Source organism: Pyrgilauda ruficollis, unplaced genomic scaffold (assembly GCF_017590135.1).
Source record: "Pyrgilauda ruficollis isolate IOZ18807 unplaced genomic scaffold, ASM1759013v1 scaffold165, whole genome shotgun sequence".
Lineage (NCBI taxonomy): Eukaryota > Metazoa > Chordata > Aves > Passeriformes > Passeridae > Pyrgilauda > Pyrgilauda ruficollis.
The window spans coordinates 1,572,971-1,599,494 of record NW_024515320.1 but is presented as its reverse complement, the minus strand read 5'-3'; the positions used below and the strand labels follow the sequence as shown (position 1 = coordinate 1,599,494).

Sequence of the window (26,524 nt, the reverse complement as noted above, 5' to 3'; positions counted from 1 at the left end):
GATGGCGGCGGCGGCGGCGGCGGGTGGCGGGGCCCGGCCCGCGGTGGTGCTGGGCGCCATGGAGATGGGCCGGCGAGCCGGCTCCGAGGCCAGCGCCGAGCTGCTCCGCGCCTTCCTGCGCCGCCGACACCGCCTCATCGACACCGCCTTCATGTACGCGGGCGGCGAGTCCGAGCGCATCCTGGGCGCGCTGCTGGCCGGCGGCACCGAGCCCGGTAGGGCGGCGGAGGGCGGGCTGCCCTCGGGGGAGAGGGGCTGCCTCGGGGCCCGTGTCTGAGGAGAGGGGGCTGCCCTGAGGACAAGGGTCTGCTTTGCCAGGCTGACACTGTCCTTGAGGAGAAGGGACTTGGCCAGGACTCCTTCTGTGAGGAGAAGGGATTTCCCTGAGGAGAGGGGACTTGCTGGGAACCGTGCCCTGAGGAGAGGGCTCTTCCTTGAGGAGGGTCGTCCCTGAGGAGAGGGTCTCATCTCTTCTGCCAGGCTGACACTGTCCTTGAGGAGGTTAGACTTGCCCAAGACTCGTTCCCTGAGGAGCAGGGTCTTCCCTGTTGGGCTAATGCCCTCCCTGAGGAGATGGCACTTCTCTGGGGAAGGAGAAGGGTCTTCCTTGCCAATCTGAGGCCATTCCCAGGGGCAAGGGCGCTTCCCAGGGTCCATTCCCTGAGGAGAGGGATCTTTCCTGCCTGGCTGACTGCCTCCTCGAGGAAAGCAGACTTCCCCCAGGCCCATCCCCTTAGGATAAGAGTTTTCCCTGCTGATGCCATATCCTGAGGGGAAGGGATCCCTGTACTAGTGCTGACCCCCAGACCTTGAGAAGCAGACCTTCCCTGCCTGGGGCAGACCCTCAGTGCAGAGAAGAGCCTCCCCTGCCAGGCTGACAGGATTCCTGAGGAAAGGCACCTTCCCTGAAACACCTCAAACACTTGTTCACTTATCCCTACTCCCCTCCTCAAGGTGGAAAGATCCTTGCTCATTCCTTCTCTCTCTGCCAGTGGAAGTGGCCACCAAGGCCAACCCGTGGGATGGGAAGACGCTGAAGCCGGAGAGCGTGCGCTCGCAGCTGGACACGTCCCTGGAGAGGCTGCAGCGGACGAGTGTGGAGCTCTTCTACCTCCACGCTCCTGACCATGGCACCCCGGTGGAGGAAACCCTGCGTGCCTGCAACGAGCTGCACAAAGAGGTGAAGTGCAGAGTCTAAGCTTAGACAATCTGTGATTCCCTCCTTCCCGCTGCTTTTTTTTAAACCAGGGCTGCTTGTTGTGCCCATTTGCAGTGCTGGGTTTGTGCAGCTCTGCGAAGAGGAGACAGAGCCCAGGGCAGAGCTGAGTGAGCAGCCGCTGCTCTTTGTGTGCTCATGTGGTGCACTTTGTTCCCAAGAGCTCTTGGAACATCTGGACTTTGCTTCCAGCCCTGTTAACAGTCTGGGTTAAGATTAGTGCTGGTAATGGGTAAAGAATTCCTGAGTTTCATTTGTCTGGTTATGTCATTTAAACTAGAAGGTGTGAATTCCAAATGAACAGAAAATGGGGAATATTTTTGTCATGTCTTAATAATTCATAATCTGTCAGAAAAGGTGGACAGGAATTAACCCTTCTGGACTAAAATTTGGTGATTGTCCTTTTCACTATACCCATCTTGTGCTATCTGGGTCCAGATGAACTTTGAAACACTGGAAGTGAATTCCCTTTTATTCCTCTGCAGGGGAAGTTTAAAGAGCTTGGCCTGTCAAACTACGCCGCGTGGGAGGTGGCAGAAATCTGTGCCATCTGCAAGTACAACAACTGGGTGATGCCAACTGTGTACCAGGTGAGGGAGGAGGGAAGCTTGGATTTGGGCTCCCCAAATCTAGCACCAGCCCCAGTGTTCCAGATATAAACACAGAAGGAATCTGCTGCAGTTAGTCTGGGAAGTCACAGACTCATTGAGGTTGGAAAAGACCTCCAGTCCCAGCTGTGCCCAGTGCCCACCTTGTCACTACCCCAGAGCACTGAGTGCCATGTCCAGGCCTTCTTTTGACATGTCCAGGGATGGGGACTCCCAACACCTCCCTGGGCAGCCCCTTCCAAGGCCTGACCATCCTTTCAGTGAGGAAATTCAGGAAGCTGAGCGAGGTTGATGCTCAGAAACAGCTCAGTGTTCATTGCTGGAGCCAGAGACTCCCCTACCATGGAACTTCAATTATTTGCAGTCCTTCAGTGGGTCTGCTCCTAAGCAAATCATCCCCTTGTGTGACCCGAAGCCGCTTTCTGGGATGGGTATTGCCATGGAAGGGTGGGAAGAGGCAGCTGCTGTGCCCTGAGCTCTGTTTGAGGCTGTCTCCCACCCGGTGCAGGGAATGTACAACGCGACCACGCGCCAGGTGGAGGCCGAGCTGTTCCCCTGCCTCAGGCACTTTGGGCTGCGCTTCTACGCCTACAACCCGCTGGCAGGTACAGGGACAAGGCTTTGGGACAAAACTCTGAGGAATGGGGGCTCTGCAGAGCCAGTCCATCCCCAAACCTGCTGCTCCCTTCCCTCCCAGGGGGGCTGCTGACTGGCAAGTACAAGTACGAGGACAAAGACACGCGCCAGCCCACTGGGAGATTTTTTGGGAATGACTGGGCTCAGGCCTACAGGGACAGGTATGTCCTCAGCTGACAGACAAGCAGGAATGGCTGCATGAAAAAAACACTCTAATAGTCAATTTAGAGGAAGCAGAATTGACCAAAGCTTGGGATTATGTCAGCACACGTGGTTGGGGCTGTGGTGTGTCACTGAGCTCTGCAGGGTGGTTTTCAGGCTCCGCTTCCTCACAGCTCCCAAGGGAGACTGCAGAAGTCCTCCAAGGCTACAAAGAGTTGTATGAGCCTTCCTGAAAGCCTTTTGATTGGAATATAGATGTACCACTGACTAGAGGTCCCAAGGGCAATAACAATTTTTTTTTTGGCAGGTACTGGAAAAAACACAATTTTGACGGAATTGCACTGGTAGAAAAAGCTCTGAAAGAGGCTTATGGCTCCACTGCACCCAGCCTGGCATCTGCTGCACTGCGCTGGCTCTACAACCACTCCAAACTGCAGGTGAGAGCTTGACCTGGGCACTGCTGCCAGCACTGGGCACTGCTGCCATGACTCACAAACGGGGAAATTTCAGTGTAGGTGTCTTTTAATCCTGTGGGATTGTGGCATTCCAAAGTGAATATTGCTGTACAGACTGCCAGGCGGTGGGAGTGAGGCAGCTCTGCCTTTTCCCATGTGGTCAGAACTGGAAGCTTCAAGTGGAAGATTTTAGGTGCCAGTTATTGGGGTCTTGGCTTCCCACGCACTCAGCTTTCCTGCAAGGAGAGGACTTGCCTTTCACTGGACTAGGAAACTAATGCTTAATACTCCTGGTGTTCCCTAAATGTTCCTGTAGCCCATCATAAAGTAGGATTTGGCAGCTTCTGAGGATTTGGGGTGACTTGGGAATGTGCTGGCCTAGCGAGCAGAATTTGTGGTGTCAGTTGCTTAATTCCTGGATGTTCTTTAGTGGAAAGAAATGCTTTGTTTGGCCTGCAGTGGCTTGGGACGTGAACTTTCTTTTGGGATCAGCAACACCTACCTCCCATCTCTTCCCAGGGTTCTCTGGGAGATGCAGTGATCATTGGCATGTCCAACTTGGAGCAGCTGGAGCAGAACCTCAACTACAGCGAGGAGGGTCCTCTGCTGCCGGCCGTGGTGCAGGCGTTCGATGAGGCCTGGAACCTGAGTGCACACGACTGCCCCAACTACTTCCGCTAGGGAAGGAAGGCTGGGATACCCAGCACAGGCTCTGGAGTCTCGGGAGAGGTACTGCCCATCCCGCCCTCCCATGCACGGCTGGAGGGCTGCAGGTTCTTCCTGAGTCAGTGAAGCTTTGTAGGATCCACACCCGTGCCTTAGTGCTCCCTCCAAGCCGCTCACTCCCTCAGCACAGCCCGTGATTCAGGATGCAGCTGATCAGGAAAATGAACACCTTAACGAGGTGAAGGCCCCTGTTCTGCTTTAATGTGAAATCTTAAATAATTACATACAAGAATAAAACCTCTTTCTAGTGCAGAGCCCATGTCTGACCTGTGCCTGGAACCTGTCGTCTCTTTGGCAGCACTTGGGGACATCGAGTCACAGAATCTCAGGATGGTTTGGGTTGGACAGTCCTTGAGTCTCATAGTGTTCCACGCCCTGCCATGGGCAGGAACACCTTCCACTATGCCAGGGTGCTCCAAGCCCCATCCAGCCTGGCCTTGGACACTGACAGGGATAAGGCAAAATTCCAAAGGTTGAGCTAAGGATCTTCTTCTGTGTCAGAATAACCCTCAGCATCTTTCCCTTTGTGCTATATCAAAATTCCATTACATTTACACCCTTCCTGCCCAGTTTTCATGTTTGAGCTGGCATTTCCTCAGGTCCCAGGATCCACCATCACTAACAGACAGCAGCAACAACCATCTGGTTTCACATAGATATTTATATAAATATAAAAAAAGCACAGTTAGGTCATTTTCTATAAAGATCATCCCAGTGCAGGTGCACCCAAGGAAGGGAAATATCCTCTTTTTGTCCCTAAAATAGAACTATCTGGTGTCCAAGCTGTTAGTCCTCATTGCTGCCATTATCATCATCATCCTCCTCTTCCTCCTCCTCTGCTGCATCTCCCACGAGCTTCTGGAAGTCTCCCGTCTCAGAATTCCACAGAAACTTCATGGTGACTTTGAATTCTGCCATCTCGTAGCCAAAGAGTTTCTAGGAGAGGACACAAATCTGTCATTCCTGCTTTACTGTCTCTGTGCCCAGCCTAGCAAAACAGTAAATTCCGCTTCCAGGTAGGAAGTGGAGCAAAGCAGGAACCAAAATAATTGGTGCTGGGTTTTAGGTGTTAATTAATCATTAGTTATTTTGTGTCAGGAAGCAGGGCTGCTGTGTTACTCACCAGCACACGGGCCTGTTCTGGGGTGAGAACATCCCCTTCCTTGCACACTTCGTAATCCGAAAGCAGCGTCACCACTCCTGCAGAGCAAAACCCCTGGAAATAGGATCCCAGGCACTGGGAGCTCCCCTGGAACGTGGAGGCAGAGCCAGGACTCTCCAACACCACCCCTTGGAGCTGACACCTTCCCATGCAGCATGAGAGCACCCCCAGGAGATGGGTGAGATCAGCTCCAAAACCCCACGCCTGCTTCCTGAGTGGATTAATCCGAGCTGTTTCCACTGGAAAAGGATGGCATTCTGCAGAAATCTGGGGGCTTTACTCAGCCTCTGACACCAGTTTGGGAACCACAGCACAAGGATAGGCATTCTAGCCCCAGCCCAACAAGGACAAAGGTGTCCCTCAGGTTTTCTCCAGACCCAAATCCTGCTCTGTGTTTAGCATTGTCCAGCAGAGATGCCAGCTGCACAGCCAAGCCCAGAGCTGCCCTGCTGTACCTTTCTTCAGCGCCGTGGGCAGCCCCAGCTGCCGCAGCTGCGGCTCCATGGAGTGGGGGAACTGCTCCAGGGGCCCCGTGTCCAGGCTGACCCCGTACGGCGCCTTGTTCCCAGCACGGGCAAAGTCCAGCTCCCGGAACCTGGAGAACCACCTGGGACACAGGTGGGCAACAGGAGCTTCAGCTGGGGGAGGAACACCCCTGGGCTCAGACAGGGACTGGGGCACGGCCTCCCTATGCTACTTAGGGAGGTTGTGGCTGCCCCTGGATCCCTGGAAGTGCCCAACGGGGTGGAATGAGATGAGCCTTAAGGTCCCTCCCAACCCAAACCCTTCCATGATTTCTGCTGTCACAGGAGTGGCTGACAAAGACAAGTGGGAAAGGCCCATGAGACCACCCCTGCTCTAAGGGAAGCAGCAGGGAGCGTGGGGGTTTTGTGGCACCAAAAAGGCTGTGCCAGGCTGGTACTCACTCGTCCACCTCGTCCCTGGTGCGGTTGGTGAAGAGGAGCCCGACCTCCCCTCTCAGGTGTTTGCTGACCTGGAAGAAAGGAGCATCCATGGGATGGGGGAGCAGCAGGGACTCACCTGCACGGGCTCAGTCCTGCACTGCTCCACTCAACAGAGCCCTCGTGGCAGAACGTGGATGGATTTAGTTAACACCCCCATAGAAGGGAGACCCTGGGATGTTTCTGCAGGATGTGGAATGCAGCAGGTGAAGCTTTAGGACACCCAGAGGAAGCTCAGCAGGTACCTTGTGCAGGTTCTCCTTGTACTCGCTGCTCGGCTCCCGGCCCAGCGCCACCATCATCACCTTGTTCTTCCCGAAGAAGATCCTGCCCAGGAGGAGGAGGAGGAGGAGGAGGAGGAGGAAGATGTCAGCCCTGGAGCTCACCCCTTGGGCATCCCCACCCCGCAGCACCCCCTGCCCACCTGCTGTGCTTCCAGGCGTTCCGCACATCCTTCAGCTTGTTGTTCCTCATGTTGGCCACCGAGAAGACGAAGATGTACTTGTAGGTGTCCACACAGCGCCGCAGCTGCGGGAGAGCCGTTACCAGGACCGGGACGGGCACGGGGGGCAGGGGAACGGCAGGGCAGGGAGAGGGGACAGGGGAGAGGGGTCCGGGCCAGACTCACCTCGGCGATCAGCGCCTGCTTGGCTTCCAGCCCCTTGCGGGGCGTTCGCGTCAGGGACACTGCGGGGAGCGGAGCGGAGAGAGCGTCAGGGACACTGCGGGGACCGGGAAGGGGATGGTGATGGAGATGGGCAAGGAGACAGGGATCGGGTAAAGGACAAGGGAAGGGGACGGGGAGAGGGAAGGGGGCGATGGATGGGGTCGAGAAATGAGAAAAGAACGGAGAAGGGACTGGCATAGGGAAGGGGACGGTGAACGGCGTGGGGAGAGGGAACGGGGCGATGGGGGATGGGATCGAGGAATGAGAAAGCGACGGAATAGGGGACAGGAGTAGGGAAGGGGGCAGGAATGGGGGTGGAGAGGGATGTGCCCGGGACTCGGTGCGGGCCCCGCTCCCACCTTTGCGGTCCCGCTTGGACTTGGGCATGGTTCCGCCGTGCTCCGAGGCCCCCGGGCCGCGCGCGGGCTGCCGGGAGCGGGCGGGGCTGTCCCGCGCGCTGCCTGCGCGCTCCCCGCGGCGCTGACGCCCTTTCCCCGCGCAGGCGGCGGCCCGGGCAGCCCCGCGACGCGGAAGGCCCCCCGGGCGCCGGGGCCGCTGTCATGGCGGCGGGGCCGCTGCCGGTCCTGGTTCTCCTCCCGGTCCTGGTCCTGCTGCCTTTGGCCGCCGCCGTCTACGAGGACCAAGTGGGCAAGTTCGACTGGTGAGCGCCGGGGTTCCGCCGGGTTGGGTCCCCGCTCCCGCGGACAGGCCCCGCGCCCGCCGCGCCGCTGCCGCCCCGGTCCCATTTCGGCGGCGCTGCCGTTCCCTCTCGCAGGAGGCAGCAGTACGTGGGGAAGCTCAAGTTCGCCTCCTTGGAGGCCTCGCAGGGCTCGAAGAAGCTCGTTGTGGCTACGGAGGAGAATGTGGTGGCCGCCCTGAACTCGCGGAGCGGCGAAATCCGTGAGTGCGGCCGCTTTGCGGGTCACCGCGGTGCCGGTGCTTCTCCGGGAAGGCTAACGCTGTGTGCGGGCCTGGCGGGCCGGAGGGCTCGGCCGGCAGCTCAGAGCCCTGTCTGAGGGCCGGCTCTGTGAGCAGCCCGGTTGAACCACTGCTAGTAACGCAGGAACGCCTTTGCGGGACAAACGCCCTCTCCCTTGCTCTGTCTCTCGCAGTGTGGCGCCATGTGGACAAGGGCACCCCGGAAGGAGCCATCGATGCCATGCTGATCCATGGGCAGGGTAAGGGCTGTGGCAGATGAGTGATGCCGTGATTGACTCTCACAATTAACAGACAAATGTCATGTGTGTACGTTAAGAAGTTTCATAGACTTAGTTATGTTTTACCCCCTCACGTTGTTGTCAAGGGACAGCCAGGGTTGGGACATTTGGGAGGGTTGGCTTGTCACTATGGAACATCTGACCTCCAGTCAGGATTTGAGGAAGTGATCTCCACCCCTGGACAGAGAAGAAGGTGTGGATGGACAGAACTTTGGGAGGGGTTAAAGGGGTAAAAAGCCAAACCTCCATTGTGTGGATGAGCACATGGTGGGGAAAATCCTCTGCTCCTGGCACTGTAACCTTTTCTCCATTCAGTTTTCTGTTGTGTTTTTGATCAGGTTTACCAAACCTTTCTAAGTTTCTGAAAGGCGAGTAGCTGTTTCCCACAGGGGCACGTGCTGGGGCTGGCAGGGCTCCTGGAGTGTGGAGCCAGCCTTGGAGCACAGGCTGGGCATGCAGAGCCCGTCCCTCTGCTGGCCCGTGCTGGGTGCCAGCGCTGTGTCTGTCCCCTCCCCTGCTCTCCAGATGCCATCACCGTGTCCAACGCTGGGCGGATTCTGCGCTCCTGGGAGACCAACATCGGGGGCTTGAACTGGGAGACCTCCCTGGACACTGGCAGGTGGGATTTCCTGTCTGCAGGGTTTGTTCTCCTTTTAGGGCTGGTGTGGGAAGGAAACAACAGGTCATGGACTTGGTCTGGGCTTGCATTGTAGGGAAAGATTAGTCAGATGTAAAGTTTCCAGAACAAATTTTGGGTGACTTGTTTATGAATGCCTGAACCTTGCAGACACTCCCAGAATTACTGAGGCTGGAAAAGCCCTCCCAGACCATGGAGTCCAAGCTGTGACCAATCCCCACCTTGTCCCCAGCCCAGAGCTGAGTGCCACATCCAGGTGTTCCTTGGACACCTCCAGGGATGGGCACTCCAAACCTCCCTGGGCAGCCCCTGCCAAGGCCTGAGCACCCTTTCCATGGGGAAATTCCTGCTGGTGTGCACCCTGAGCCTGCCCTGGCCCAGCCTGAGGCCGTTCCCTCTCCTCCTGTCCCTGTTCCCTGGAGCAGAGCCCGACCCCCCGGCTGTCCCCTCCTGTCAGGAGTTGTGCAGGGTCAGAAGGTCTCTCCTGAGCCTCCTTTTCTCCAGCTGAGCCCCTTTCCAGCTCCCTCAGCCTCTCCTGGTGCTCCAGCCCCTTCCCCAGGGTAAAATAGGAAAAGAATTCCCTAATTGCTGGTGCCTGTGCTCAGTTTCCAGGGGGCTGCCCTGGTGGGGCTCCCTGAGGCAGTGAAGTACGTGGCAGTGCTGAAGAAGGCAGCCCTGTCTCTGCACTACCTGTCCAACGGGCACCAGAAGTGGGTGGAACACCTGCCAGAAAGGTGAGAACACCTCTAAGGAGAGGTGTGAGCCCCTGGCACGGGGCTGCACCTGCCTTGTGCTTCTGCAGACTGCAGTGTGAGAGGGTGATGCTTCATGCTTGCTGCCTGTGTTGCAGTGAGAGCACTCAGTACGAGCTGCTGTACTCCCGTGGCACTGGAGTGATCCACGTGGTTGGCATCGTTCCCCAGAGCCACCTGAACGTGCTGGCCTTCAGCGTGGAGGATGGAGAAATCACAAGACAGGTAGGGGAGCCAAAATGCTGGATTTGATGTGCACAAATGTGCTTTCAGCCCTGTGGTGTGGTGGGCAGGGAAATCAATTGTGCCACAGAGAACCCTCCCTTTCCCTGAGGCATTGCCTCCACACCAGGGATTTCATGGCTGAATGCCCTGACAGCCAAACTGAGCTAGCCTGGCAGCTGTCAGTCAAGATTATCCATAACCCTCAGGCTGACAGGTAGTTTTTCTCAGTCGTGGCTAAAAATAACTGACTTAACTTGCTGTTGTGTGCACGTGGGTGCTGAGCTGGCTGTGTCTCTCTGCAGGTGAGGGTGGCAGCCCCGTGGCTGGGGGCCCTGCAGGGCTCCTGTGCCGTGGTGGGCGAGGCCGTGCTGCTGTGCGTGGACACGGCCGCGCGCTCGCTGCACGTCTGCGCCCTGGACACCGAGCAGGACATGAGGCACATCCCCCTGCAGGTGAGCACTCCTGGCATTCCTTACTCAGCCGGTCTGCTTCCAGTTGGAACTGGTTCCCTCTGGTGACAGCCTGCTCAGAGAGAGAGAAAGCTAGAGAAGTTTTCTCAGAATCAGCCTGGGAAACATGAGGGAGCTGGAAAGAGAGAATTCTAAACAATCTGCACCTGATGTTGTAATAAGCTGTATTGCCCATAAATTTCTTTACCAAAGGGTGGTTTCTTAATTAGCCAGTGGGGATGGTGTTTTAATTAAAGGATCAATCAGGTCCACCTGTAGCAAATTAGGGTATAAAAAGCAATAGGTTTTTTAATAAAGTGAATTAGTCTTCTGTGAATGTCTTGAGCGTGTATGTCATTTATTACCCAGTCCAGACCCACTATGGTGTCATCTCCTCAGTCTGTTGGTGAACTGGGGGGTGATTGGAGATGGGGGATCATGCTCTGGAAATTGAGGGAAGGGTGGAAAAGCTTTTTGTCTGTTCTTCCTTCTGGATCAATGTCTTCTGAGCTTTTCTCCAGTGGAGCCTCAGCCTTCCCTGCTCCTGCTCTGTCCCCTGACTCTGACTCAGGGAATCTCTGACTGCTGCTGGGGGGAGGGAGCTGTTGGTCTCAGTGAAGGACAACTCCCCCAGCACATGTGCTTGTCTCCCCTGCAGTCCCTGGAGCTGGAGTTTGCAGATGACTTCCAGGCCAGGATTTTGGCCACTCAGCCCAGTGTGACCAGTGCCTCACGGACTCAGTTCTTCCTGCAGCTGTCCCCAAGCCACTTCTCCCTGCTGCAGTACAAGCAGGGGCTGCTCAGCCACCTCCGGGACTTCCAGCAGGTACCAGGGACAGGGCCAAGTGCAGCTGAGCATCCTTCACACTGCTGGGCCAGCTGGCAGGTTCTAAAAGTCTCAGTAACTCAGGGCAGCATGGTTCAAAAACTTGTGGCAGGTCAACTGTTCCATCTTTATGAGCAGTAGGTCTTTCTTGCTTTTGAGCTGGGGGGAAATTTTACAATTTAAAATTTGGCTGTGACAGTTCATCTGCTTTTAATTTCACTGTGGTTCTATTTACTTCACAAGTACTTTTTGGTGAGGTTTGGGGGTTTCTTGAAGGTTTTTTTAAATTATTTCTTGCTATTTTTTTTTCCTTTTCCAGGCAGCTCTAGTGAGTTTTGCAACGACCGGGGAGAAGACGGTGGCTGCTGTCCTGACATGCAGGAGTGAACTGGTCAGCACAATTCCTGTCCTCTGGCACCAGCCCAGCTCTGGAGATGTGCACTGGGGCTGGGCTCCACTGCTGTTTCACAGGGCCAGGGATGGGGAGCCCCTTGAGAAAGAGGAGGATTTGACAAGTTTCAGTGATAACACAAGCAGGGCTTGATTATGTCCAGCTCAGGCTGTGCCTGGCTCAGTGAATATCCTGTTTCAGGAAGGTGGGCATGTGACAAGGAGTTGGCTTTCCTACTCCACAGAGGATTTCAGTTCTTGGGGATATCAAACATACTTTCATTTTTACCAGAAACAGAACAGAACAAAGCTATTTCTTGCTTGATGTCACAGGCAAGCTGAGATTTGTCAGGCAGTTGAAAACCTAATTTTTTTATGCTGTACTGATGTCTGAAGCCATGCTACATCTCCTCTCATCCTCACTTCAGAAACCTGGGAGCTCTGATGGCCTCCACACGGGCAGCACTCTGGAGGATGCCCGGAGGCAGGTATGGGGTGCTCTTGTCCCAAGTTCTTGTCAGTCCATTTTATTCCTTCACCTGCAGGAGCAGAATGACAGAGGTCTTAAACCAGCTGTACAGCCTAAAAAAACAGCCTAAAAATATCTTGAAGCCCCAGTTTTTGCTGGGTATGGACTTCTGCTGCAGGATTTGGTGTGGTGTGGGTGTAACCCCTGTTTTCTGCCCATTGCTACAGGATTCCTTAACCTGCTCCAATCAAACCTACAACATAAACCTCTACCTGGTTGAAACTGGGCAAAGATTGTTGGACACCACAATCACCTTTAACCTGGAGCAAGGAGGGGCCAAGCCACAGCAGGTGAGCAGGGAGGGGTTACTTCAGTCCGTGCAGTGCTCCCCCTTCCCTGATTTGGCAGGATGGGAGCCCTTCAGTCAAGGGGAAAAGCATTCCAGGGATTACAGCATCACTTTGCTCTGGTTTCTCCTGATTTCTGCTGTCTTCAAGGAGATGATGTGATCATTAATCTCACTGTTTTCCTTGCCTTTTTTTGTTTTGTTTTGTTTTTTTTCCCCAGCTGTACATTCAAGTTTTCCTGAAGAAGGATGACTCTGTGGGCTATCGAGCCTTGGTGCAGACAGAGGACCACATGCTCATGTTCCTCCAGCAGCCAGGTGACTCCCAAAACCAGCTTCCTTCCTTTGTAACAGTCACCAGGAGAAAATTCTGTGTCCTCAAGGATTGTATTTTATCATTACTTCCCTTGGAAGCTGAAAAAATTAATTTAACTCTTCTGAGTCCCATGAGAGACACAGGAGACTCACCCTCACCTGGACAAACTGCCCTGCTTTGTGTGGGCAGAGCCTTTGGATTTCAGGGGGTTTCTGCAGATTTCAAAACTCTTTTTGTAGGATGAGAGTGTAAGTTCTGGTGTAGATCTTCCTCAAAGATTTTCAGAAAAGGTTCTCATGGCAAAAATGTTAATTTGCAGAAAGGGTTGAAAGTCCCATCTCGGCAACAGGAATTTTGTGGGGCTCTAAAGGAATCCAGGAGTTCACACTGTGAATCTCTTATTTTAAATTACTGTAACCCTTCTAAAGCACCAGATTGCTTTTACTGATGCTGAGATTTTCTTCCCAGAAGTGGCTCCTGTTGCATAAAGTATTTGTCTTTTATGAAATGATTAAGTTAATTATATTAGATATTTATACACTGTTTTGCATTTCATTTAGAGGTGATTTGCATTTCAGGGTTGCACTGAAAGATACTCTTATATCAAGTCAGTCAATTCCCAAATATTAAGTTGATTTTTCCAATATTCTTATTTTTTCCAGGAAAAGTTGTGTGGAGTAGAGAGGAGTCACTGGCAGAGGTGGTAAGCCTGGAGATGGTGGATCTGCCTCTGACAGGTGCACAGGCTGAGCTGGAGGGAGAATTTGGAAAAAAAGCAGGTGAGTTTAACAGAATTACCTCTGTGAGTTTGTTTTCCTTCCTAAATAAATGTGTTTAATTTTTTTTGTTTACTGTAAGCTGAGAGATTAATTTAAATCTCTACTGATGCCAGTTAAAATGAGCAGAAATAAACCCTTTTCGGTCTAAACTTTGGAAATCCAATCCAGATGACATGAATATATTACATTGTTACATTAAAAAAACCAGTCAGCAGCAGTAGGAGGGATTTGGGCCATGTCTCCTGAATGTTTCCTGTGACTCTTTCTGGAAGACTTGTTTCCAATAGCTTTTTTTTTTTTTTTGCTTTGTTTTGTCTTTCCTTGCTGTCCTGGATGCAGCCATCCAAGGTAACCCCATCCTGCATGGAGTGTGCTCTGCTCCTGCCTAATGCTTCCTGGTGCCACTGGTCCCCTCTGCTTGCTCTCCTCAGGGGCTGAAACAGAGTTGAAATCCGGTGTTTTGGTTACTTTAAGAAGTTGAATACAAACCATGATAGGGCAGAATTAAGTATTTTTAATTCCTCTGAGTGCAGAGAGATTTCTGGAGAGGTGGGGGAGCTGCAGGTGGGCACAGTGAGAAGAAACACAAAATCCTCTGCATGAAGGTTTGCTTTCAGTTGATCAGGGCATATTTTGGAATGAGTGTGGAGTGGGAAAGGTTGGTAAATGCCAGAGTCTGTCCCAGAAATGGCAACTGTAACTTACTGTAGAGGGGGAGGCAAAGAGCTAGCCCAGGTTTGTGCATGGCAGCGTTTGACAGCACAGTTTCAGCTCTGGGGTGGGACAGGTGTGTTTTCCCTCCTGCTGTCACTGTGGTGCCCCTTGCAGATGGTTTGCTGGGAATGTTCCTGAAAAGGCTCTCATCCCAGCTCATCCTGCTGCAAGCCTGGACTGCCCATCTCTGGAAGATGTTCTACGATGCCAGGAAGCCCCGGAGCCAGATTAAAAATGAGATTAACATTGACAATTTGGCCAGAGACGAGTTCAACCTCCAGAAAATGATGGTGATGGTCACTGCCTCGGGCAAGGTGAGGGGGCCAGGGCAGGAATCTGTTTCCACGCTGGAGCAAAGAGTCTCATCTCTGAATTCTCAGCCCTGTTTTTAGCCAGGCTTGGGCAGAAATAATGGGAAGATGCACAGGATGTTTTGTGGTGGCTTTAAAGGGGGACTAAGACTCAGCTTTCTTTGGGATATGACAGAGGAGGATGTAGTGCTTGAATGGGAGAGGTGTTTTCCTAAATTTTGGCTTTCTTATGTTTCCCATGTGGTTTTCCTCAGCTTTTTGGCATTGAGAGCAGTTCTGGCACCATTCTGTGGAAGCAATACCTCAGGAATGTGAGACCAGGCTCCTCCTTCAAGCTGATGGTGCAGAGAACAACAGCCCATTTCCCCCACCCTCCACAGTGCACTCTGCTTGTCAAGGACAAGGTGAGGCCCTTCCTTTCCTGCCCCTCCACTGGGCATGGAAATCTGCCCTTGTACAGAGCAATAAAACCATCTTCTTGGGCATCATCTGGTTGCCACTGACGTGGGGATGGCAGGGGAGAAAGATCTGGAGGGAAGCAGACACAGAAGCCTGGGTATGATCGTGGTTGTTAGGGACAAATGCAGAATAAATGTTTTGACAAATGTGTGTTTCCAAACAGAATATTTTCAGGATGGAGTAGCTGAACACAGGGTATGAATAGTCAACATCAGCAAGTAACAGTAAGAAAAACACTCTTTTCTTTTGACTTAAACAAGAGGCAAAACTTACCCTGTTTTTCAGGAAACCAAGATGAGTTTTCTGTACGTCTTTAACCCCATCTTTGGGAAGAGAAGCCAAGTAGCTCCTCCTGTTCTGAAACGTCCCATTCTCCAGACTTTGCTACTGCCTATTATGGATCAAGACTATGCCAAAGTGCTGCTCCTGATTGATGATGAGTACAAGGTGAATTGCCTTGCCTGGAGGCAGTTTTCTTTACATTCTGGTTAATTATTCCCCTCCCTTTTGGAACAACATGGAAAAAAATGCCATTGAGCCACATTTCACACAAAACTATGAGGTTATTCTGGTAAGACAGACCGTGTCTTGATAAACATGTTAGAAATAATCTTTCTGGTTCGTTCTGGGGTGGATTTTTTGTCTGTATCAGCTGTTTTTAACCTGTGTTTCAATTCTTCTTTTCCAGGTTACACCTTTCCCAGCCACTAAAAATGTCCTTCGCCAGTTAGAAGAAATAGCCCATTCCATCTATTTTTACCTAGTTGATGCTGAGCAGGGAAAACTCTCTGGATTCAGGCTGAAAAAGGTATGGAAGGCCCATTGCACTTCCCCGAATGCCCTGTGGGTAATGGCAGATCTCAGCTCCCTTCGTGGAGCTTTGCTCAGCTGAACATTCAGCCTCAAAATGTGCCGAAGGAACTCAAGAAATCCCAAAGCAAGGGAATCTGCATCCTGCTGGTGGAGATGGTGTCCTTGGAAGACGAGATCCAAGCTCCCACGTGCTTTTTCCCTGCAGGACCTGAGCACAGAGGAGATCTGGGAGGTGGCCATCCCCACGGAGGTGCAGAGGATTGTGGCTGTCAAGGGGAAGAGGTCCAACGAGCACGTGCACTCCCAGGGCCGCGTGATGGGCGACCGCAGCGTCCTCTACAAGGTGCTGCTGCAGCTCTCTGTTGGCTTTTTGTTGAGGGCTTATCCCATGGGAAGATCCCAGTACCATTCCCTACACTGGGATGAGCTGCCCTGTGGTGCCAGCTTTTCTTTGTGGGCACCAGTGTCTCTGGAAGAGCACTCATTTTGATGTTTTAATGTGGACGTTAAGTCAGTCAGAGTCTGAAATTGTGGAAACAGCAGCTTGATTTCTTGAGGTGATTTATGCTAATTTGTTCACAACATGCCCAGTGCCAGATGAAGAGCAGGAAGGAGGTGTCTGTGGCACTCCCAGGGGGTCTCAGCTGTTTCTCCTTCATCCCTAGTCCCTGAATCCCAACCTGCTGGCCGTGGTGACAGAGAGCACGGACACGCACCACGAGCGCACCTTCATCGGGATCTACCTCATGGACGGCGTCACGGGCAGGATCATCCACTCCTCGGTGCAGAAAAAGGCCAAGGGGCCCGTGCACATGGTGCACTCAGAGAACTGGGTGGTGGTAAGCTGCTGCTTGTTTGGGGCTGCCCCTAAAATCACGAGCTGGACAAGATTAAGGTGATAAAAAGCAATGAAGGTCCTTCATGGTGCAAATATGGCAAAGTACACATGTAATGGCAGACTCTGACAGTTTTGTAAGTTTAACAAATTAGCATACTTAAATCATCCAGTTAGAGGGTCAGTGAATGAAGTAATCCCCCCTTTCAATTCTGCTCCCACTGAAGCCCCGCCCTAGCTCCCCATTTATTGTCATGTCTGTGACAGATGGAGAAAATGAGATGTCCTTGGTTCACTATATAGCAAAGACTAAATAAGATTCCAACAAGGTTTGCTTATTGTTCTAAAATCTAAGGGAGGGGTAGGAAGGTGCTACAGTTACTGAAGGAGCTGTCTAACTATATAATAGTAATCTACAGAGCTATAAATATATGGAAAATGTATAAAAAGCAAAAATCTTTTTGGCATGGGGGCAGTTTTGTGACCGCCCTCTGTGATTTCCCTGGGTGTTCCCTGATCCTCCTGAATCTCCTGGCTGCAGTACCAGTACTGGAACACGAAGGCCCGGCGCAACGAGTTCACGGTGCTGGAGCTCTACGAGGGCACAGAGCAGTACAACGCCACAGCCTTCAGCTCCCTGGACCGCCCCATTCTGCCCCAGGTCCTCCAGCAATCCTACATTTTCCCCTCTGCCATCAGTGCCATGGAGGCCACCATCACCGAGCGGGGCATCACCAGCCGCCACCTGCTCGGTGAGTGTCTGCTCAGGGAAAGGGGAGCTCTGAGATTCAACAAAATGCACTTAGCTGCCAAAAAGTTGTGCCTGGGGGTTGTGCTGGAGTCCTGCACGTTCAGGGATAAGCACCAGGAGTGTGTCTCTGTTGGCTGTCAGAAAACGCTGTCAGGAATGGCCATGAGGTGCCAGACTCGTTCCAGTGGTGCCCTGAGCAGCAATGGCCATAAACTAAAACCCAGTGAGTTTCACTCCAAGGAAGAACTTTTCCTTGAGGGTGGCAGAGCAGTGGCACAGGTGCCCGGGGAGGGTCTGGGGTTTCCCTTTCTGAAGACATTCCAAACCCACCTGGATGCATTCCTGAGTCACCTGCTCCTGGTGACCCTGCCTGGGCAGGGGGGTTGGACTGGGTGATCCCTAGAAGGCCCTTCTAACCCTGGCTTTTCTGGCATTCTGTGATTTTTGAGATGCTTTTCTTTTAATGCACAGTTGGGCTTCCCTCTGGGGCCATCCTGTCCCTTCCCAAGGCTCTGCTGGACCCTCGGCGCCCGGAGATCCCCACGGAGCAGAGCAGGTAGGGAAGGATGAGAACCTCTCTTCTGGGCTCTGGAGAGGGCTGAATTTTGTGTGAAGAGGAACAACTTGTCCTGCCTGGACAAGTCTTGGCACAGAATGAAGGGAAGTTCCTTCAGGTCAGAGGTTGGACTTGATGATCTTGGAGGTCTTTCCCAACATGAAGGATTCTGTACTTCTGTTCCCAGCTGTGATGATGGGATGCATTTGTCTGTATTACAGCAGGTCAGGCCTTAAACCAGCCTGGTGTCTGTATTCTCAGGGAGGAGCAGTCAGAGCAACTGGATTTTTTAGAGTTACACTTAACTTGTATAAGTTTCACTTAGCCTGACCCAGCTGATACATTTGATTTTCCTCCTGCAGCAGTAATGAATCTGCACTGGGAAAAGCTCCCAGATTTGCTGATTTAGGGTCACTTTTGATAATCGGGAGGCTCTGGTAGCAGCTGCTGTGTGCTGCCTGCCTGGGGTTTGATGTCTCTTGGTGCCTTGCAGGGAGGAGAACCTGATCCCCTACTCACCAGACGTGCAGATCCACGCCGAGAGGTTCATCAACTACAACCAGACCATCTCCAGGATGAGGGGGATTTACACAGCCCCCTCTGGCCTCGAGTCCACGTGCTTGGTGAGAGCAGGGGGGAGGCCCCAGTGTGCACTTTGGGGTGGATCTGAATTCTGTAACTCCCGTAACGGGCCGCTCGCAGCGTAACCATCGCTCCTTTCCGTTCAAACCGTCACCTGAGGGCACCATTTGGGGGTTCTATGCTCCAGGCTGCATCCCCAGCTCCTGATCTCCCTCCTGCAGGTTGTAGCCTACGGGCTGGACATCTTCCAGACCCGGGTGTACCCCTCCAAGCAGTTTGATGTGCTCAAGGACGACTACGACTACGTGCTGATCAGCAGCGTCCTCTTCGGGCTGGTCTTTGCCACCATGATCACCAAGAGGCTGGCCCAGGTGAAGCTGCTGAACCGGGCCTGGCGCTGAGGGAGGCCCAGGCTGGAGAGCAGCTGGGCTGGGATCCCAGCCCCCCCGAGGGATGGACCCAGAGGCCTCTATTCCATTTGGCTGGAAGATATTTGTGAGGAAAAGCTGCTGGAGGAGCAAAGCCTGCGCTGCCTGCGTGTCTCCCTCGAGGAGAAACGGAAGAGATGAAAAATAGAGACTTTTTTAGTCTGACTGAAAAAGAAGGTCCCAAATCTCCCTTAAAGCCCCAGAATCAGTGTCTCCCTGGTGGTGGTGAAGAGAATCCTGAGGATGTGTGTCCTGCTCATCCTGGGCTCTCCCTCGGTGCCAGCTGTGCCCCACATCTGCAGCGAGGAGGGTTGGCTGTGCCAGGTGTGCCCCACATCTGGCAGCAAGGAGGGCTCTTCCTGCTGTGAGGAAGAGACCTTGGGTGATTTCTGTAGGAAAAACGTTGGGATTTGTCTGTCTGGCAGTGGGAAACGGCCTCCTGGAGCCACTGACACAGCTGCAGAGCGAGGGGAAGAATTTCAACCTAAAGCCTCTCCATGTTCTTTATTTATTATGACAACATCAGTTCCTTCCCATTTGTTTGTAAATTTTCCTGCATTTTTTTTGTGTTCAGAACTGGGGTTAAGGTGGGTGATTCAGGGGGAGGAGCCTCTCGGGGTTCCCTTCGGGCTCACACCCTGAACACTGTGGATTTTAGTTGTTAAGATCCAGTTTGACACCGAGTTTGTCCCCCAGGAGTGGCCATATCCCCCCGCCCCCACCCCTCAGCGTCCAGATTCCAAAATAAAGCTGCGGAGCAGGGAGCAGGTTGGGGCTGTGAAGTGTTTCTTGGGCTATTTGAGGGGCTTGGGGGCTGTTTAAGTGGGCATTTGTGGCTGTTCAAGTGGGTTTGGGGGGATATTTAGGTGGTTTTGGGGATTACTTAGGTGATTTTGTGGGGATATTTAGGTGCGGGTTTTGGGGCTATTTAGGTGGATTTTGGGGCTATTTAGGTGGGTGTTGGGGGACCATTGAGGTGTGGTTTTGGGGACCATTGAGGTGTGGTTTTGGGGACCATTGAGGTGGGTTTTGGGGACCATTGAGGTGGGTTTTGGGCTGTTTAAGTGGTTTTATGGGGCTATTTCAATGGGTTTCAAGCTACTTAAGGGAATTTTTGGCTGTTTAAGTGGGGATTTTTTTTGGTATTTACGTGGGGGTGTTGTTTCCTTATTTAGGTGTTTTGGGGGACTCTTGAAGCAGGGATTTTTTCGCTATTCCAGTGTTTTTGGGGTTTTTGGATGATTTCTCCGGCCCCCCCCAAGCCCTCCCTGCCCCGGGGCAGCCGCGGGGGCGGGGCGCGCGCACGGCGCATGCGCGAAGCCCCGCCCCGCCTTCCCCGCGCCGCGCACGCGCCGCGCGCCAAAGTTGCTGACTCACGCAGTGCGCACGCGCCCCCGCCGCGGGCCAATGGGGCGGCGCGACGTTGCGCGGTCGCCGCCCTGCCGGCAGGGGGCGCTGTGCGCGCCGCGGCCCCCGGCCCAGCGCAGCCCAAGATGGCGGCGGGCGGCGCGGGGGCCGCGGCCGGGCCCGGCTGGGACGTGGCCGTGCGGCCGCTGCTCTCCGCGTCCTACTCGGCCTTCGACATGAAGGAACTGCCGCAGCTGCTCGCCTCGGTCATCGAGAGGTGAGGGAGAGCGGACGGGGGCTGCCGCCCGTCGGCGTCGCCCGCTCAGGGGCAGCGCTGCGGGTGCCGCTGCGGGAGCGGCTGAGGGGCGGCTGAGGCGGGGCCAGGCCGGGTGTGAGGGGCCCGGTGCCGGGCTCGGTGCCCGCTGCCCGGCGGGGCTGCGGCTGCCCGGGCGAAGCTCCGAGCTCCGTCCCCGGCTCCTCCGGCTGTCCCGGGGCCGGAGCTCTCGGAGGTGCCCTCGGGCCCCATAACGGGCTGAGGGCGCTCGCCCGGCCGCAGCGCCTCGGACAGGCGCCCGCCGAGAGGCTTCGGGACTGTTCTTGTGGTTTTGCTTTTGTCCAGGCGTGTCACAGTTTGCTCGCTTGGGCCGTGGGAAGTGTTGTCTCACCGGGCTCGGGGGGTGACCAGACTTTCCTCTAAGTCTTTTCCACTGCAGTGCTTCTCCTATTTTAAGTCGAAATAAAGCAGAACCAAATCAAGTCTGCCTTGTCTTAACCACACAGGTTGGAGTCAGAGCATAGGAGTACCCACTGCAGCTACTTAATTCAACTTACAGCTAGTTTTATGGTCTAAAACACGAGATGTGAATGCCACAGCATCATGCTCAGTTACAGAGATATAACCCCAGCCACAATAAGTTGTTAGGAAACATAAAATAACCAGTGCACTGAGGAAGGTGGTAAAATAATGCCTTGTGGTGTTTTGTTTAATGTAGAATGGCTGAGTGTGCAGTGGATGCTTCAGATTGAAAGAGTTAATTAGAGGAGTTCTGTGCCTGCACACACAGAGCAGTTGTTCCCCCGGGAGCTGCACCGTCAGTGGGTTTGGGCAGCTCTTTGGCCACTCTCTGTTTTAGGGACCATTCCAGTGTCAGTTTTCCCCAAGCAGCTCCTGTCCCTGTGCCTGAAGTTCATTAGTGGAGTGTTCCATCAGAGTATCCCAGGGACACTGGAGTGGATCCACTTGAGTTCTGGGAGAGGGCTGTTTCCTCCTTTAGAGGCAACATTGATTCTGTTTTCCACTTGAAACAGCAGTTTATTGCCTCCAAGCAGCTCTGCCTGGCATTGGAGTTGTGTGTCTGGTGGTCTGGCAGGATTTGGGCTCTTGCAGGATGGTATTTTTTGTTTCATGCCTTGGTGTGGTGTGCTAAATGACCAAGGAATAAATACAACTTGTTCGTGTCTGGAGCTGTGCCTTTCTGTGCTGAACAAGAATCTATCTTTAGATTTCTCACAGAAAATCTTTTATGTGTTCAAGTTATTTTTAGGAGGCAGTTGTTGAGCTCTTGATGGTGTCAGCCAACCCCAAAGTGCCTGGATTTCCCCTTAAATAAACTTGGTGCAGTGACAGTGAAATCAGCAGTATTACTCTTTTCAAAATAAAACAATAAACTCATTTTTTTAACTACTCTGGTATTTCATTTATAAGTTTAACCATCATCAGGTTACCAGTGTCTCTGTTAGCAGGTGTCTTCAAGAATTGACAGAAATTGACAGAAATTAGGCCCTTTTTTGACATAAATGATGGAATGCTGGCTTGGAAAGGTGCAGTGGAGGGGAACTCCGGGTCTGTGAAGCCACTCCAGGCTCTTGTTTGGGGAAGAGGTTTCCACAGGGGGAACTGCACCTGGAGCAGTGCCTGCCCCAGGAGGAGGCTGCTTTGTGCCCCCTGCCCTGAGGACAGGCTGTGTTTGGGGCTCTCAGGGCTGGGGACAGGCTGTGTTTGGGGCTGCCAGGACTGGGGACAGGCTGTGTTTGGGGCTCTCAGGACTGGGGAGCAGAGCCGAGGCAGGGGCTGGGGTTTGGTGCTGATTAATGTGTACAGTGACACAGACTTGTCTCAGCCTGAGCAGTGAGCTTCCCTGGGAAGCAAAACCCCTCTAAGCAATAAAGCGCAGTCCAGAGGCTGGAAAGTCATTATTAAAGCTCACTGTGTGCTCAGAATAGTGCTCCAGCACATCCCAGATTGAGCTGTTATCTTCCGTCCATGGTTATTTGCAAGGATTGATGATGACTTGACTGCTGCTCTTCACTTTGCATTACCATAACATCCACAGTGTGTTTAAGTCAAACTCAAACCTCCCATTGCCCAATCCCTATCTTGTGCTGGATTCTGCACCTCTGTGTTCTTTATACCCTGTGGGCACTGTGTGGTGCACAGCTTGACCTATGCAGTAATTTGGGAGCTGTCAGCCACTCCTGTACTCTGTTATTCCCAAATTGTTCTAATTTGTTCTCTTAACAATGCTTACATACATCTACTGCTGCTGGCTTGGAGTTGGGCCTGAAAGGTAGGTGAGCAAAATGAATGTCTGAAAAAGGAGAGAGCACAGGCTGCTTTGCATGTTCAGTCTCTGGGCTCCTTCCTCACCAGAGCAGTTCTGGCAGGAGAGGGTGAGGTGAGGCCTGAGGTGTTGGAACTCGGTCGTGTGATGCTGTTGAATATATTCCAGTAAAGCCTCTCTCTTTATTTTTTATTTTTCTATTTGTATTTCAGCTTTTTAGGCAGACTAAATAAAACCTCAGCCCTAGGAAATCAAACTGCAAAGCTGACAAGTATTTCTTTCTGCTAGTTTTTGTGGAGAAATGGTTCTGTTCCAGAGTTGTTTCTGTTCTGGCTGCACCTCCTGTTACAGCTGGGAACCATGGCTTAGGGTGCAAAAAGGGCAGGTGACTGGGCATAAACTGGGCTTTGTTCAGGTCAGCAGGGAATGGTGAAATCGTGGTTGGAGCTGGGTACAGCCTTTGCCATGGGCTGCTGCCCTCTGCTCCCCACCTGCCCTCCAGGAATCACCTCTGGCCCAGAGCTGGAGAAGCCTGCCTGGGTTTGGAGAGGCAGAGTGAAGATGAGTCTAATAATGTGTTCTTCCAGCTTGCTCATTTCACTGCATGAAAGTGTGAAAGAAAGTAAATTGATTGATTACGAGGCAGATACGCACATCCCTTAGTCTTGTCACAGGAAAAACAAGAGCAAAAAGTAGGTGAGGAGGCAGAGCAGTTTGTGTTCTCCGTGTCTGTGCAGGTGGGCTGTGGTGGGACACCTTTAAGGTGTCACCTGTGCTGTAAAAGGCTGATCTCTGAGGCAGTGAGTGTAGCTGAGAAGCCTCAGGGACTCTGCCTTACCTGCCCAGTTCCCTCCCAGGTGGTCCCAGGTGCTGTGCCTGTGTGTGCTGCGGTTCTGCAGTTGCCTGCTTTGGTCCCTTTCATTTGCAGCCTTGCACAAGCTCCAGTTGCCTCAGTGCCGTGCAGGGGAGGGAATGCCTGTCCTCCAGGCCTGGCAAATCCTGCCAGCCTTAGCAGAACACACAGTCCAGGCTCTCTGGGCAGCTGAGTTTAGAACAACTTAAAGGTTAATGAGCCTCTGGCAGGGAGTGCAGCTGGTAGAGCCTGACCTGTTGATGTTGTGGAGGAGAAACACTGGCAGCACAGTATTTCCTTACATTTCCTGTGTGGGCAGTGATGCTGATGCCATGATCTGGCTTCTGCTGGAGGACTCAGTCCTGGGGACACGAGGGTTGTGTTCCCAGAGCTGTCACCTTGTCTTGCCTCTGGACTCATTGGGGTGCTGGGTGGTGCTGCTGTGCTGGCTCTGGCTGACCTCTGTCCCCTTCTCCATTGCAGTGAATCCGAGATCCTGCACCACGACAAGCAGTACGAACCTTTCTACTCTTCCTTCGTTGCACTTTCCACACACTACATCACTACTGTGTGTGGTCTCAGTAAGTGTTCCTTTGCTTCTCTTGCTCCTGTGTAATGACTGGATGCAGTAAAAGTAAATCAGAACTGTTGATTTTTGTATTTGTTTTTTGGCCTCTTGCTGAATCAGACTTCAGGGACAGCATTGCTGGCTTTTGTACTATGAAATGTCAGCTCTGATGGAAAGAGAAGCTTGTTGATGGGAGTATTTGGCCACCAACTCCTGGACAGCGTTGCCTTTTTGGCTGCTTATTCATTGACCTGATTCAATTCTTGGTCAATTGTTTAAATCCGTGTTCAGGATTTTTAGATTATCCTTCAGCAGTTAGAACCCTGCTATCCCTGGAAATGCCCAAGGCTGGGTTGGATGGGGCTTGGAGCAACCTGATCTAGTGGAAGGTGTCCCTGGCCATGGCAGGGGGTGGGACAGGATGGGATTTAAGGTCCCTTCCAACCCAAACCATTCAGGGCTTCTGTAGTTATGTTACTGTGTTGGAGTTAATGATCAAAACATTGTGACTCAAAATATTTTCTGTTATTTTGGCTGACAGTTTAGCAATTTCAACAAAAAAATGGGCTTTGTGAACTTGTTTCATGTTCTTCAGAGCTTCTGTCAGCATTAAATAATGTTGCTGGGGAAACTGCTTTATCTGTGTGAATTCTCCTGTCTGGCAGAAGGAATTATCCTCACTTTGCTGACATTTCTTGGGTTACATTGTAATGAGACTGAGTTTATATTGCATCTGTGTTAGGCAAGAGAGATTGAGTGTGTACCCACACTGCAGAGCATCCTGCTTTATTGACAGCCTTGGGAGCTTATTACACTGGGCTATTTTAAAACTTACTGTGAGTACAAGGATGTGCTTTTTGCAGTACCCAGAAACCAGTTGCAGTCAGTGGCAGCTGCGTGTAAAGTCCTGATTGAATTCTCCCTGCTGCGGCTTGAAAACCCAGACGAAGCATGTGCTGTTTCACAGGTGAGCACAGGTTTGGACCTCCCGGGACAGCCTCAGTGTGAGAATGGACTTTGGGCTCTAATTATGAAATATCTGCTCTAATGTTGAATGCATAAAGCAAAATTAATGAAGCTCTTAAAATACTTAAGGTGCACACTTTGGTAGACTCTGATTCCTGCCCCTTTGCATTCTGCACTCAGAATCAAAGCTCGCTCACAACTCGAAATAAAGGTGACCTGAAGCCTTGGTTAATTCAGTTCATTTCCTACACTCTGGTTTGGTTTTGTGCAACAATCTGGGTCGCAGCTATCTGTTCAGTTTTTAAAGGTGTTTTCTTGCCTGCTTGTATCTACCTCTTGTGGGAAAGCTTAAATATATTTGAAAGAGGGAAGGCCTGTGAGGAGTGTTCCTGTAATGTCGTGTGTCACAGCAGAGAGAGCTTTTCCAGGTGTTTTCCATGGGAAGCACAGGCAGTGTCAGTGACCTGGATTACCTGCAGTCAGGGATGTGTCTCCATCCTCGGGGGAGATCAGAGTGGCTCAGAGCTGTTGCAGTGGCCTCACCAGCTGAAGTTGCATTACTCTTAATCCATCTGCTTAGAGTAAATGATATGGAGGAGGGATTGGAGTCAGGAGAGTTTAAATGGTACTTGATTTCTGTGTTTTCTGTAGAAACACCTCATTCTGCTGATCAAGGGACTGTGCACGGGCTGCAGCCGCCTGGACCGCACAGAAATCATCACCTTCACAGCGATGATGAAATCAGCCAAGCTGCCTCAGACTGTCAAAACCCTCTCTGATGGTAGGGAGGGGCTTCAGCTGTGTGTGTTTCACTGCAGCACTGCAGTTATGCACAGAAGATCTGAGATCTGCTGTCTGAAATGGGGGTTGTTGTTTTCCCTGCAGTTGAGGACCAGAAGGAATTGGCCTCCCCAGTGAGCCCAGAGCTGAGACAGAAGGAAGTGCAGATGAACTTCCTCAACCAATTGACATCAGTCTTTAACCCCAGAGTCTCGTCATCACCATCAATCACAACAGAGACACAGGTAAAAAAACCTCTAAAACAGAAACTGTCTGAATTTCAGCATTATTAACACAGTGCAGGAAAGGACAGAGGGCTGTAAGTGGTACTTCTTGATACAGGTGTAAAGAGAACCTTTCTTAAGTACATAAATCCTGCTTGCATGGGATAAAAAAACAACCAAATACTGTTTGTGCTGAATTGGCAATACTGATTTTGTTTCCTCATGGAATGCAGTGTTCAGAGACATCCATGGCTGTTTGGAGTTGTGCTGCTGATGCACCTTGCTTCTGTGTAGAGACTTAGAGAAATACTTAGAGAAATTAAGATTACTTACTTAGAGAAATACTGTATTTTTAGTGCTTTCATGATATATTCAGTATGTGCTTGCTTTAGGTGGAAGGAGAGAGCGAGGATCAAGCTGCCACAGATCAAACCTCTGCAACAAAGACTAAGAGCATATTCATTGCTCAGAACGTGGCCAGCCTGCAAGAACTTGGTGAGAATCAGCTTTCTACCTAGGGGCCAAAAAAGTACTGGAAAAATGTCTGTCCAGTGTACATCTCACAGCTCTGAGTGGGAAGAAACTCTCTGACCTAAAGGGTTCCCTGAGTTGCCTGGTCAATCACCAAGTGTCTGGAATGGAGTTTTTATTGCAGAGATGAGCTCAGTGTATTTGTGTTTGGAGGGGTAAATTAGGTGGACAGTATGAAATACCTTATGGATTGTTGAGTAGATGTGGATTAGAATCACAGGATTGTTGGCGTTGGAAGAGACCTT

The 26,524-nt window shown here is 52.2% G+C and overlaps 4 protein-coding genes across 13 annotated transcripts in view; 3 read left to right on the top strand and 1 right to left on the bottom strand.

The window, feature by feature from the left end:
* Positions 1-6: 6 nt before the first annotated feature.
* On the top strand, positions 7-4,057 carry AKR7A2 (aldo-keto reductase family 7 member A2). Its single transcript, XM_041463474.1, has 7 exons — positions 7-215; positions 993-1,180; positions 1,702-1,806; positions 2,333-2,429; positions 2,522-2,621; positions 2,930-3,059; positions 3,597-4,057. Exons 1-7 carry the CDS (start codon positions 59-61, stop codon positions 3,756-3,758), a joined length of 939 nt encoding a protein of 312 aa, XP_041319408.1. The 5' UTR covers positions 7-58; the 3' UTR covers positions 3,759-4,057.
* Positions 4,058-4,446: 389 nt separating this feature from the next.
* MRTO4 (MRT4 homolog, ribosome maturation factor) lies at positions 4,447-7,020 on the bottom strand. The gene is made up of 8 exons (XM_041463496.1): positions 6,954-7,020; positions 6,556-6,614; positions 6,352-6,455; positions 6,173-6,254; positions 5,892-5,959; positions 5,421-5,572; positions 4,927-5,003; positions 4,447-4,739 (listed from the first exon to the last, which is right to left on the bottom strand). The coding sequence occupies exons 1-8, from the start codon at positions 6,979-6,981 to the stop codon at positions 4,590-4,592; spliced, it is 720 nt and encodes a 239-aa protein (XP_041319430.1). The 5' UTR covers positions 6,982-7,020; the 3' UTR covers positions 4,447-4,589.
* Positions 7,021-7,109: 89 nt separating this feature from the next.
* On the top strand, positions 7,110-19,213 carry EMC1 (ER membrane protein complex subunit 1). 3 transcript variants are annotated; one of them, XM_041463452.1, is made up of 24 exons: positions 7,110-7,255; positions 7,370-7,494; positions 7,707-7,772; positions 8,337-8,430; positions 9,054-9,182; positions 9,299-9,425; positions 9,728-9,877; positions 10,533-10,700; positions 11,020-11,091; positions 11,519-11,578; positions 11,787-11,909; positions 12,127-12,223; positions 12,884-13,000; positions 13,340-13,348; positions 13,829-14,028; positions 14,280-14,429; positions 14,770-14,931; positions 15,173-15,292; positions 15,503-15,640; positions 15,963-16,136; positions 16,674-16,884; positions 17,355-17,439; positions 17,933-18,062; positions 18,243-19,213. In XM_041463452.1, the coding sequence occupies exons 1-24, from the start codon at positions 7,155-7,157 to the stop codon at positions 18,420-18,422; spliced, it is 2,988 nt and encodes a 995-aa protein (XP_041319386.1). In that variant the 5' UTR covers positions 7,110-7,154; the 3' UTR covers positions 18,423-19,213. The 3 variants fall into 3 exon arrangements, with proteins under 3 accessions (XP_041319386.1, XP_041319389.1, XP_041319388.1); XM_041463455.1 differs by lacking the exon at positions 11,519-11,578; XM_041463454.1 differs by lacking the exon at positions 13,340-13,348.
* Positions 19,214-19,922: 709 nt separating this feature from the next.
* The window catches only part of UBR4 (ubiquitin protein ligase E3 component n-recognin 4), an 82,432-nt gene continuing 75,830 nt past the window's right edge, over positions 19,923-26,524 (top strand). For all 8 annotated transcript variants that reach the window (XM_041463432.1, XM_041463431.1, XM_041463430.1 and 5 more), the window contains exons 1-6: positions 19,923-20,073; positions 23,694-23,791; positions 24,642-24,745; positions 25,396-25,525; positions 25,630-25,769; positions 26,141-26,243. In XM_041463432.1, the coding sequence (XP_041319366.1) occupies positions 19,943-20,073; positions 23,694-23,791; positions 24,642-24,745; positions 25,396-25,525; positions 25,630-25,769; positions 26,141-26,243 (706 nt within the window). In that variant the 5' untranslated portion in view covers positions 19,923-19,942. The remainder of the gene's footprint in view (positions 20,074-23,693; positions 23,792-24,641; positions 24,746-25,395; positions 25,526-25,629; positions 25,770-26,140; positions 26,244-26,524) is intronic.